Source organism: Thunnus thynnus, chromosome 6, assembly GCF_963924715.1.
Source record: "Thunnus thynnus chromosome 6, fThuThy2.1, whole genome shotgun sequence".
NCBI classification, from domain to species: Eukaryota; Metazoa; Chordata; class Actinopteri; order Scombriformes; family Scombridae; genus Thunnus; species Thunnus thynnus.
Window position 1 is genome coordinate 33762190 of NC_089522.1, and position 12605 is coordinate 33774794.

A 12605-nucleotide genomic window follows, 5' to 3' on the forward strand; every position below is an offset into this window, starting at 1 on the left:
CCAGCTGTTGCATTGGCTAGCGCAAGGAGCTATCTACTGCTGCTACTCTGCCTTACAGTGGAGAGAATTGTAGATGAATTCTGGAAACTATCATTGGACCAACTCAATGTCAATATTGCATTCTGGTTGTTGATTGGCTAGGGAGGACAGCCTCCATTGGAGAATCATTTTACGTGTCTTTTCCAAAGAAGAGAGAAAAAATATGTTGTAAATAATACTGGGATTTGGTAATGGTTTATTTCAACCAAATATTCTTTTTTATATTTTGATCTCCCTCTTGCCTCTCAAAAAATAGAGGAGGATCAACCTCCTATGGACCAGCCTCCACTGTGTGCGGCACATCCCCTCCCCACCCCCTTTCTTCCCTCCTCTCTCTCTCCCTCTCAGTTGGACAGGAGAATGTTAGAGTACACTTCTTGTGAAATCTACGCATAAATCCCATTGCTTTGGCCAAATCTTACATTAAAAATCATATTTTTGGTAGGAAATTCCGTTGCCAATCCATTGATACAGGTTTGAAAGTGGTCAGACTTATAGTTTAGACGTCAGAAGCCTCTGTTTGACACAAAGTTCATGCCTCCCCATTGCCTTACATTGTAAGGGTGATGTGGCACTGCAACTGTCAGGGCTTATGAAATCCAAACCGTTCGAGTTATTACAAAGTTTTTAACAACTTTTGTTCAGCACAGTGTCATAAGTTATGTATTAAAGTTTGAAGCCGAAACCATTAACGCCCTCGGATGAGATAGCGGTTGTTTGAAGGCCAAAACTGAGGCAAAGTCTTATATTGACAAGTAATTGCAGACTTCTTGTTGGATTTAGGTCAGGGGTGTCAGTGTATGATTTGCAGGTCTTGATGAGAAAAATAATTGATTTTTGGTTTGATCTCTCTACGACATTCCTACTGGCCGTGGCGGCCATTTAAGTTTCATAGGTGGCGCTAGAGAGCACATTTTGGCACATTTGGGGTTACTTTTTACATTTTATCAAATTTTCACCCTTTGGGCTCAGGCCCTAAAAATAAGCAGACCTGCAAGAGGATGTACTGGTGTCCAAACATCTGACACAACTTGGAATTAAAGGTGTTCGACTCTGGTACCACAGTGGTTGTGGCTTTAGTGTCTGCACCAAAACTCCTTTAAATAAATGATTATGTACCCATCACAAGTGTTGAAGTATTTACTAGTTCAAGGATTCTACCCTGTAGTACACTGTAGTACACAATTATGCATGATAGAAAGAAACTGACCCGATCACAACAGAATGAACGTTAATCTCAACAAATGTCAGTCCTTGTTCAAGAGTGCATTTTCAGACACATTCAAAACTCATCAGAGCAAAATATCCTCCACAGTGTGAGAAAACAGAGCAGAATGTGTTAGCTATCAGATTTAGAGGGGAAAATTATCAGCAGTGTTTAGAGATAACTCAGAAATGTGGCCACGTTCTGAAAGCAATTATGTGAAAATGTGACTGATCACACAGCAGCGTTTGAATGATTGATTTATTAACTGATGACTTTATTCGATACTTTGAAAAGGAAACATGCGCCTGTTCTTACAAAGTTATCAAGGATAAAACACAATAAAGATAGAAAGCTTATTTCCATTATGGTCCTTAATTGGGGGAGGGGGGTGAGTGCACTGAGCAGCATCATTTTACAACACAAACAACATCACAATAATAGAGAACAACAACAACAACACAACAACACACACACACACACCCAACAACAGCAAAAAAACAGCAGCAACAACAACAACAAACATCATCACCATTTGAGACATCAACATATTCCATGTAGAACTGCACTGACTGCATCATTTCATCCTATCTGGGCAGGTGTGTCTGTATCTCTATATACAGCTAATGTGAGTTAAACAGTAAACAACAGTAAACAATCTTCTGTAAACTTTGAACGACTAAAAGTAAAAGTTTTTTATCATAAAGATTGATTATTGTTAATGCAAATAATAAAATACTGATCTTCATTGTGCTCACCTGTATGATAGATGATGTAACATGAAATTAAACCAAAACTTGTTTTCCAATCAAATCTTACATGTTTATACATCACTATAAGTATAACATCAATTACATGTGATATGTGTGTATAAATAAGCAACAGACTGATTAACCAAATTGTTTTCAAGGGCTCTTAACGTACACTTTAATACACTATATGGCTTACAATATAATCAAATATTGTATAACATAATGCAGTATCATACATAACATGATTAATACAACACATGATAATTTGATCCATTACAATAAGATATTGATGGATAGACCTGCAGAGGGTATACTGGGGTCCAAATCACCTGATGCAACTCACAGTCGAATCCCTGCAGCCAGTTTCCAGCAGCACATTAATGAACACGGTGTCAGAATCACACTATACTGTCACATATAGAGTCCAAATACTGCTTCATGCTAATAATACTGATTAGATAATAATACAATACAATTTGATATGATTAGAACACATTACACTTGCAGCCACTGCAAATATTCTTATCAGTGCAGTGGATGTAATAACATCTGTAAAACATCTGTGTGTCTTTCTGGGATTTTACATCAGAATCTGACACGTTCTATATTAAACCATTTTCATGGACCTGTTGTGTTAACAAGAGGCTCCACTAGAGGGGACTGTTGTGCTTAAATTTGGTCCAAACTCTTTTTCAGTGAAGGCAGCCAGGATGTGGAATTCTTTGCCGCTGAGTATCAGAGAGTGCAGCAACTTTTTATATCACTTTTTAAATCTCATTTGAAAACATGGCTGAAGGATGTTCAGACATGCAGTCACTGAGCTGAGATTCACTGATTAGGTTGGTGAGCATTAATACAACATGTCCATGTTTCTGTTTTGTTTTTTTCTATCTTGATTTTAATATTGATGTTTCACAGTGTAAAGTTTTAATTCACCACAACTGATTGTTTTCTTTTACTTCACCAGCTTGTGCAACACTGGTGGCCTCCGCTCAGGGACTACACATGGAAATTAGCTTTAAGCTGTATCTCGCACAATATATATTGTGCATTTTCCTTGTTAAATAAACAATAAAATAAAATAACATATACTGAAGTTTGTTTCATGTGATTGTGTGTTTGTGTGCAGCTGTGTTCAGAGCGTCGTCGCGTCAGACACTACTGGTTCACCTCTTGGCCTGACCACCACATCCCACAATGCATCGCTCCTCTGCTGAGACTGGTGGAGGAGGTGGAGATGTATAGCAAGTCCCTCCTACCACCCAGCTCTCAGCCAATCACAACCCCCATGCCTGGTTCCGGACCAATCATCGTCCACTGCAGGTTGGTTCCTTATCAAACACAGTTTACAATGATTTTGTTAGTTTGTTAGAGTCCAAGTAAATGTAAATTTTCACAGCTACATGAGTGCCTCTCTCTTTTTATAATTTGGAGAATTATCATAAAACTAACAACAGACTTGATTTATTAAAAATGATGTTTTTCAAATGTTGTAAACTCTTATGTAGTTTGTGAATGAGCGAAGTGAATCACCACTCAAAGTGTCCAGAACTGACAACATGCTGACAAACTGAGGAACATACTGTCTGTAAACATGAACATACTGTTTCTAAAATACACCAGAGGATCACTATCTGGGTTACCTAACAGTAAAACCATCAGCTTGTGATGTTGCAAACCAGAGCAGCAGATGTGTTGAAAGCTACTTCCTGTTTGAGAGCGTGGACGGTTGTACCTGAGCAGCCAACCACAGCTTGAGGTGTGGAACTGACCCACAGTATGTTTTCACATGCAAATAATCTGCTGCGTGCATGAAAAGGCAGAAAATTGTTTTCTAGAGATACCACTAGAAAGAAGAAGTAAATGAAAAACAAAAATTATAGCTATATAATACTGAAAAAACAAAATTCTTTCCTTCAGTTTTTATGTCCACAGTCTTTTACCTTTTGACTTCTTGTAACAGCACCAGATAGTTTAATATATATTACAGGGGAGTTTAATGTTCATATGAGCCATAAAAGTGCTCCAACTGTGAATCACTAACATTATGTAGGTGTCATGCAAGAATCACTGGTGTAAACAGATTCATTGTTTGCTAACACTTAACATCCCGTTATTTAACATTTATAATCATAATTTAATAAATGCTTTATAACACACTTTGATGTATGCACATACGCACATATAAGGACATTTTAAGTGTTTATTAATGTACAGTATTAATTCTAACTCCTCCCATGATGACAGTTGTGTTTTACCATAATGTCATTTATTAAATGTTTATATAGCAGCAAACATTTCTGGGTGCCCACAGGAGGAGTTATAGCTGTTGACTAATACATTAATAAACACTTGTATCTGCTTACAGCCACATTATAGTGGATTAAAACCGCTTAACTGTTTATGTACTGATAATAAACGCTAAATACAGGGACTTAAGATAAAGTGTTACCCTTTTACTACATATGAAATGTACAAGTCAAGTGGTCCAATAAATATCCAAATAAATAACTAAAATCAACTTTGCAAAATTAAGATTCTGTTGAGAGCTGCTAATTCTCCAGTCAGTGCCATTAAACCTTTGCAGAAGAAGAGGAAGCAACTAGATGACGTCATTAAAAGAGCGGCAGTCAAAGCCGATGGAAAACATGATGGAAATAAGACATTTCTGTTTGTTTCATGTACTGATTTGAGGAAGGTTACAGTCTCCTCATCGCTCCACACAGATCTGATGTTTTCATCTCTTCAGTGACGTTTAAGTCACATGATTCATGTACATCATCATTTATTCACTCAGTCTGTTTACATTTGATTTTCATCCACACAGCTGCTGTTACACCTCAGACAGCAACAAACATCTTGTTTCCAGTTTTTTTCAATGCATAAATTGAAAATGTGATAAAAACAGGTGGATGCAAACACAACTAATCTCCTCTCCTCTCCTCTCCTCCTCCTCTCAGTGCAGGTATAGGGAGGACAGGTTGTTTTATAGCCAGCAGTATCGGCTCTCAGCAGCTCAGAGAAACTGGTCAGGTCGACATCTTGGAGACAGTTTGTCAGCTTCGACTCGATAGGTTGGTGAAAAAAAAAAATCACCTTTCCGTTTCTGTCTCTTTTTCATCAGTCTCTCCTCTCTCTCTTCTCACTGTCTGGTGTAACATTTTGCTTATTCCCTAAATGTAGCTTGTTTAACCTGTACCCCCCCCCCCCCCCCCCTTTCCTCTCATGCAGGGGTGGTATGATCCAAACCACGGAGCAGTACCAGTTCCTGTACACCACTCTGGCCCAGTACAGCTCCCAGCTACAACACAACCAGGTATTCCAACTCATACCTGGTGTCCCAGTCATACAGACATTTAGGAAGATGTCTTCTAACTTATCTTATGTAAGACAAGGTGTAAATGAATCTTACGTCCTTCATATAGACTCAAAGAGTTACCATTATAAAGACCTGCCCACAGCACAATTCAAAACAGGACTTTTTTTTTTTTTGCAAATTTAATAAATTTCAATGAAATAATTGCAATCAATAGAGTTGCTCCTGAAGGTGAAGTAAATTTACACAGATTTTTTGCACCTCTTCAAATAAATTTGCACCTTTAACCAATAGCAAGCCGTCTTGACAGTGCTGAGCTGTGAGGGGACAGAGAACCGGAGAGTCCAAAATGGAGGAAGCTATTGTAGCAGCCCTGTTGTATTGTTCACTTTTTTTTAAAAGGACAGGTTCACAAGTTTTCAAGTGTGTGTTAAACCAGCAGTCAGGTGTCCATATGAGCAGTGAAAGAGGTTTTCCTCGCTGTAATCATTCCCCCTGTTCATACTGGATATTAAAAGATCCTTCAAATGTGCTTTCAATGTAAGTGATGGAGGCCAAAATCCACAGTGTGTCATTTAGTGCAAAAATTAGTGCATGTAAAGTTGATGTGAAGCTTCTATTCAGCTTCAGCAGTCTGAGTTAGTCATATCAAGTGGATATCTGACACATTTACAGTCTTTTTAGCATCAAATTCCCTCTTTGTGTTTCCTCGGACAGTGTTTCCCTGTTGAGCTGCGGTGGAAGTATAGTAACAAAAAGAGGAACTTTGGCACTAAAAAGACTGTAACGTTGAAAGATATCTACTTGATTTGACTCATTTGGACGCTGAAGCTTCATATTAGCTTCAGATAAACTTTTAAATACATTTTTGCACAGAAGGAGGACTGTGCATTTTGTCCTCCATCACTTCCATTGTAAGTGCATCATGAAGGGATCTTCTAATGGTCAGTATGAACAGAAGGAATGATTACAGCAAGAAAAACAGGTTTCACTGCTCATTTGAGCTCCTGACTGTTGGTTTAAAATGGACTGGAAGTATTGTGAAACCGTCCTTTAACTTCCTCTGTCTCTGTCTTCTCTGTTCCACAAAAAAACATGGTTTACAGACAGTGATGAGACAGGAGTTGATGCTACAACAGCTTTTCCTCCTTTTTGTTTATGTAGAAAATAACTATGTGCTTGTGTTTCCCAACAGAATGAAAGGGAATGTGATTGGTTATGCCATTTCTTGTCATCCCTCTAATGTATTCTCTATAATAAGTGCAAAAATACTACAAAAGAAAAACTCTTGAGGAGGTGTCAGTGTAGGTTTGGTGTAGAGAGCATGTAACTTCAACACCAGAGGTTTGCATCCTGCCAACAGTCAATGCTGGTTTCTTCTAACCATGACCACAATCTTTCCCCCAACTGTAACCATGTTGGCTAAACTCATTCAAACGGTAACCATAACCTTACAAAGTTTATCAACTCATCCACTGATTCAGACTAGAACAAACACACTAGAGGTTTAAAAAGACCCTTATTCTTTTGATTGATATTGATTTCCATTGGCCTTGCACCTAGGAACAGGTGAGAAGCAGTGGTGGAAAATAACTAAGAACATTTACTCAAGTAATATACTTAATTACAATTTCGAGGTACAAGCTTTTAAAATATTTTGGTACTTTGGACATCACAGGATCATGTTAGAAGACATCTTTCTATATCTCTTTACCTCTTGTCCATTTTGACCTCTTAACCCTCTCTCTATCTTTTGTTTTCATCATCTCTCTATTTCATATATTTCCTCTCTAACTTCCTGTCTTCTCACACCCATCAACCGCTCTCCTTTTCTGTGTCTCATTTGTTTTCCCAACTGTAACCATGTAGTTTGGTTGCCTAAACTCAATCAAACAGTAACCGCAGAGGTGACAGATCAGAGAATAACACTGACAAACAACCTGTTCTGTTGTTTTGGTTGGAGGGCTTGTTTTTGAGTGAAAACTGTGCATGATTTAGGTATTTAAGTCATTGAATCAGCAGTTAAACAGTGTTTTCTCTTCACCAGGATCAGAACCAGAACCAGCCTATCACACAGAACCAGCAGAGCCAAGACGACCAAGTCAATATACAACTACAGAACCTACAACTGGACAGCACAAAGAATGGGAGTAACTGATGTGGTGCAGTACCTCGAGAACCAGCAGCGTCTGCTTGGCCAGGTTCACACCTAAAGGAACCTAGAAGAACTTAAAACCAGCCAAACGCACAGCAGATGTTACTAACAAAACCAGGAAGGCAGAAACAATAGAAACTATAGGCAAAAGGAGACCAGCAGCAAAACCCAAAGAACTGATGCTGTAACAGAACTTTTATCCTGGACTGAGAACCCTAGTGAACCAGAACTGAACCAAGAAGCTTGAACCAAGAGAACCAAGTAGAAGAAAACACATGAAACAATATTAATATCTGATAAATCAAGTAAAATAAAGCAAAGTTATCTATCTGGAATGTGTGCTTCAACTTTTTTGCAGAACGACTTGCTGTGCATTGGCTACATTTTTTCATGCAGAACTAAGTCTGTCTGAATGTGACCTTATGGTGTTTTCAAACCTGTGTAGTTCACTCTGGCTGAATGGGACCCTGGTTAGTTTTCCTCCTAGGTACAATTTGTTTGGGCAGGTCTGAACACAGAAATTGTACTTGGACCAAAACAACCACACAGAGCCCCTTTACAGGAAATGGTCTCAGTTCATTTGTGGTGGGAACGTGATCCAACCTCCGACTGAGGTTTGACAACACCCTTATTCTTTTGATTGATGTTGATTTCCAGTGGCCTTGCACCTACATATGATGTGTGTATAACCACACTCCTTCTAAAGTGATACTCCACACAAAATCTATCATTTGAGCTGTAAAATATTTGTATTTCCAAATGAGGCCCACAAAGCTCTCCGTTGGGTGTGTGGAAAATAACTAAGTACATTTACTCAAGTACTACACTTAATTAAAATTTCGAGGTACTTGTACTTTACTTGAGTATTTCCATTTGATGCTACTTTATATTTCCACTCCACTATATTTCAGAGGGAAATATTGTACTTTCTACTCCACTACATTTATTTGACAGCTTTAGTTACTTTTCAGATGAAGATTTGACACAATGGATAATACAACAAGCTTTTAAAATACAACATATTGTTAAAGATGAAACCAGTGGTTTCCAACCTTTTTGGCTTTTGATGTCTTATAAAAAGCAGTGTGTAGTCGGGGTCACATTTTACATGTCTATGAGTTGTTAACAGCTCCACCAAATAGTGATTTTTCCCTCTAAACTTCTCACATGCTTTCATTTCAATAAATGTTCAAATGATCCAATATTTCAGCAAAAATCAAAGATTAGAGAAAAAGTCCAAAAACTGAAAACAGATTTGTGTATCAGAACTTTGTTTTTTCTTCTTTCCTCTCCCATTAATCATCTCACCACCCCTCAGATTTATCTGCTGACCCTTTGGAGGGGCCCGACCCCTAGGTTGGGAACCACTGGACTAAACTAGCTAACTGTTTATAAAGTAGTGTAAACTAGCTCCACCTCCAGCAGCTACAACAGTAACATGCTGCTCTAACACTGATGCTTCACTATTAATAATCTAATGATGTCATATATAATAATATATCAGTCAGAGGGACCAAACCACTACTTTTACTGCAATACTTTAACTACATCAAGCTCATAATACTTATGTACATTTACTGCAATACTTTAACTACATCAAGCTCACAATACTGATATACCTTTACTTAAGTAATTTGTACTTAAGATCTGTCATGCAGGACTTTTACTTGTAATGGAGTATTTTTATATTGCTGTATTGGTACTTTTACTAAATTAAAGGATATGAATACTTCTTCCACCACTGGTGAGATGAAATACAATCCAGGAGGTCCAGTTTGACCAATACATCCATAAGTATGAAGGTTTATTAAATGCCAAAACACTGCATGCTGGTTATAATAGAGACAGGATTTTACAACCTTTGCATTTGCACATATTTGTTTGGCCAAAGTTGTGTGTTGCTTGATGACTTTGCATTGTGGTAAAAGTTGAGCCAGGTTCCAATTTTTGCTGAGTAACATGGTGGTTTTTGCCATTTGTGTCACAACATCCACTCCACCCATACAGTTGCCTCACTGAGGACTCACTGGGAGGCTGGGTGTTTTTTGAAAACACACAGTCTAAACACACCCTAAGATATTGAGCTACTTTTTGTGTTTCCCCCTTTTTTAAGCCATTTTGGAATGGCTGTGCTTGTAGTCGTTGTTGCTGTTAACTCTCACTCTTGGCCTGGGGATTGTATAGACAGAAAGAGTGAGTGTGCCTAGAAGTTGGATGAGTATTTCTCTGGAAGCCCAGTGTTCATGTTAAAGGTCATAAATCTACTGGGCCTCATGACAGATGACATTACTCTCCAGCCCTGATCTAATTTACCTTTAAACCGCCTTTCAATCCAGCTCTCACCCAAGCAAAGAGCAGATACTTGGCAGCTTAACCCAGCTTTATATCTATATTGTATCTGCAAATGCTAAACTACAGTTGCCACACTGGCTAGATAGGCAGCTTCATCTGAATGCCATGGTGCTCTCAGTTGTCTGACCACCTTCACCGTATAACTGGTTCCACTAGTGTAACCAATAGCCACTAATTAGCAACCACTCTGGTATGAGACACTTGAATTAGGTCCCTGTCTTACCAAAGAAAGGAACTTGGATTTAGTAAGTAAGAGTAAACACCTGCAGCCTTAATAATAATGCAAACAGTAACATAATATAATAATATCATAAACATTACAAAACATAACATGAAGTTAACATTCAAATTAAGATTAAGATCATGTGTTTAGATAAACCTGTTTGATCGCAGAACTGTGAGAGAAGGTTTTACTTAGTTGTAATAAACTTAGATGTTATTTGGATTAGACAGTCATCACTAAGCCCAAATGGAATCTGCAGATTTTTTTTTCCAGTTTTCAGCAGTGATCCAGAATGAAAATCTGCAGAAATTAGTCGAGCATTTTTTTGCTTGTTAAGATAACAAACATTGTTCTCAAGCAAAATTAAGTGCACAATACATTGAAACAACCAAAAAATTACCTCAGACAGGCTGAAAAAAATGTTAAGTAGATTCTAGTAGAACCTTTGAATTTGAGATTTTATTTCATCACAAACAGTTCAAAACAAAGTGTGAACATTTGTTGGAAAAATCAACCAGCATAAAATGTAGGACACATGGCCACTAAAATGCAAGGTTCAATGTGGAGCAGAGAGAGCAAAAATTAATTTGCAAAAACATTAATCATTAATCATCTCTCAACAATTAAAACTTCAACACATAAACAAACAAATACATAAATAAATAACTGCTAAGGTGCTTGACCTCAACTTCACCAAATATCTTTTGAGAACCTCTAACACCAGCAAAGGCAAAAACATGACACTCCAACATAAAACTGTCTCAGACACTCTAAAATAATGCATCTACTTAAAATTTAAAACTCATTGGATATTCAAAATATCCACATATCCAAGTGCAAATTGTCCTACAAAATTCATTTAGTCAAAAATAAGTGAACAAATCAACAGTACAGCAACAGAACAAATGACTCGTTGAGTGACATGACTGAGTGAGTTTTGACCTGTGGTGGGGATTCGTCTTAGTCTACAGTTCAACTTGGCAATCAGCATCATCTTAATGTTGTTTTCAGTAAAGCTCCTTCTGAACTGTTTCAGCAGCATCGTGTAGTGGGAGAAAAGTCTCTCTACATCCGGCAGGCAGGTTGGATACGATACAATACAAATATCCAAATAAATAACTAAAATCAACTTTGCAAAATTAAGATTCTGTTGAGAGCTGCTAATTCTCCAGTTGGTGCCATTAAACCTTTGCAGAAGAAGAGGAAGCAACTAGATGACGTCATTAAAAGAGCGGCAGTCAAAGCTCAAACGATGGAAAACATGATGGAAATAAGACATTTCTGTTTGTTTCATGTACTGATTTGAGGAAGGTTACAGTCTCCTCATACCTCCACACAGATCTGATGTTTTCATCTCTTCAGTGACGTTTAAGTCACATGATTCATGTACATCATCATTTATTCACTCAGTCTGTTTACATTTTATTTTTTATCCACACAGCTGCTGTTACACCTCAGACAGCAACAAATATCTTGTTTCCAGTTTTTTTCAATGCATAAATTGAAAATGTGATAAAAACAGGTGGATGCAAACACACCTAATCTCCTCTCCTCTCCTCTCCTCCTCCTCTTAGTGCATTTTGCAAATCCCCCCCCTTCCTCTTATGCAGGGGTGGTATGATCCAAACCACGGAGCAGTACCAGTTCCTGTACACCACTCTGGCCCAGTACAGCTCCCAGCTACAACACAACCAGGTATTCCAACTCATACCTGGTGTCCCAGTCATACAGACATTTAGGAAGAAGTCTTCTAACTTATCTTATGTGAGACAAGGTGTAAATGAATCTTACGTCCTCCATATAGACTCAAAGAGTTACCATTATAAAGACCTGCCCACAGCACAATTCAAAACAGGACTTTTTTTTTTTTTTTGCAAATTTAATAAATTCCAATGAAATAATTGCAATCAATAGAGTTGCTCCTAAAGGTGAAGTAAATTTACACAGATTTTTTTTCGCACCTCTTCAAACAAATTTGCACCGTTAACCAATAGCAAGCCGTCTTGATAGTGCTGAGCTGTGAGGGGACAGAGAACCGGAGAGTCCAAAATGGAGGAAGCTATTGTAGCAGCTCTGTTGTGCTGTTCACCTTTTTTTAAAAGGACAGGTTCACAAGTTTTCAAGTGTGTGTTAAACCAGTAATCAGGTGTCCATATGAACTGATATACCTTTACTTAAGTAATTTGTACGTAAGATTTGTCATGCAGGACTTTTACTTGTAATGGAGTATTTTTATATTGCTGTATTGGTACTTTTACTAAAGTAAAGGATATGAATACTTCTTCCACCACTGGTGAGATGAAATACAATCCAGGAGGTCCAGTTTGACCAATACATCCATAAGTATGAAGGTTTATTAGATGCCAAAACACTGCATGCTGGTTATAATAGAGACAGGATTTTACAACCTTTGCATTTGCACATATTTGTTTGGCCAAAGTTGTGTGTTGCTTGATGACTTTGCATTGTGGTAAAAGTTGAGCCAGGTTCCAATTTTGCTGAGTAACATGGTGGTTTTTGCCATTTGTGTCACAACATCCACTCCACCCATACAGTGGCCTCAC

General features: G+C 37.9%; 1 protein-coding gene across 6 annotated transcripts in view; it reads left to right on the forward strand.

The window, feature by feature from the left end:
* The window catches only part of LOC137185183 (tyrosine-protein phosphatase non-receptor type 7-like), a 62851-nt gene that overhangs the window by 18647 nt on the left and 31599 nt on the right, over positions 1-12605 (forward strand). For 2 of the 6 annotated variants that reach the window (XM_067593499.1, XM_067593501.1), the window contains exons 8-11: positions 3125-3318; positions 4956-5069; positions 5227-5311; positions 7359-7796. The exons of 2 other annotated variants lie outside the window; for them this stretch is intronic. In XM_067593499.1, coding sequence (XP_067449600.1) covers positions 3125-3318; positions 4956-5069; positions 5227-5311; positions 7359-7469 — 504 coding nt within the window. In that variant the 3' untranslated portion in view covers positions 7470-7796. Of the gene's footprint in view, positions 1-3124; positions 3319-4955; positions 5070-5226; positions 5312-7358; positions 7797-12605 lie in introns of those variants that run through there. 2 more of the 6 variants (XM_067593502.1, XM_067593504.1) reach the window with 2 other exon arrangements.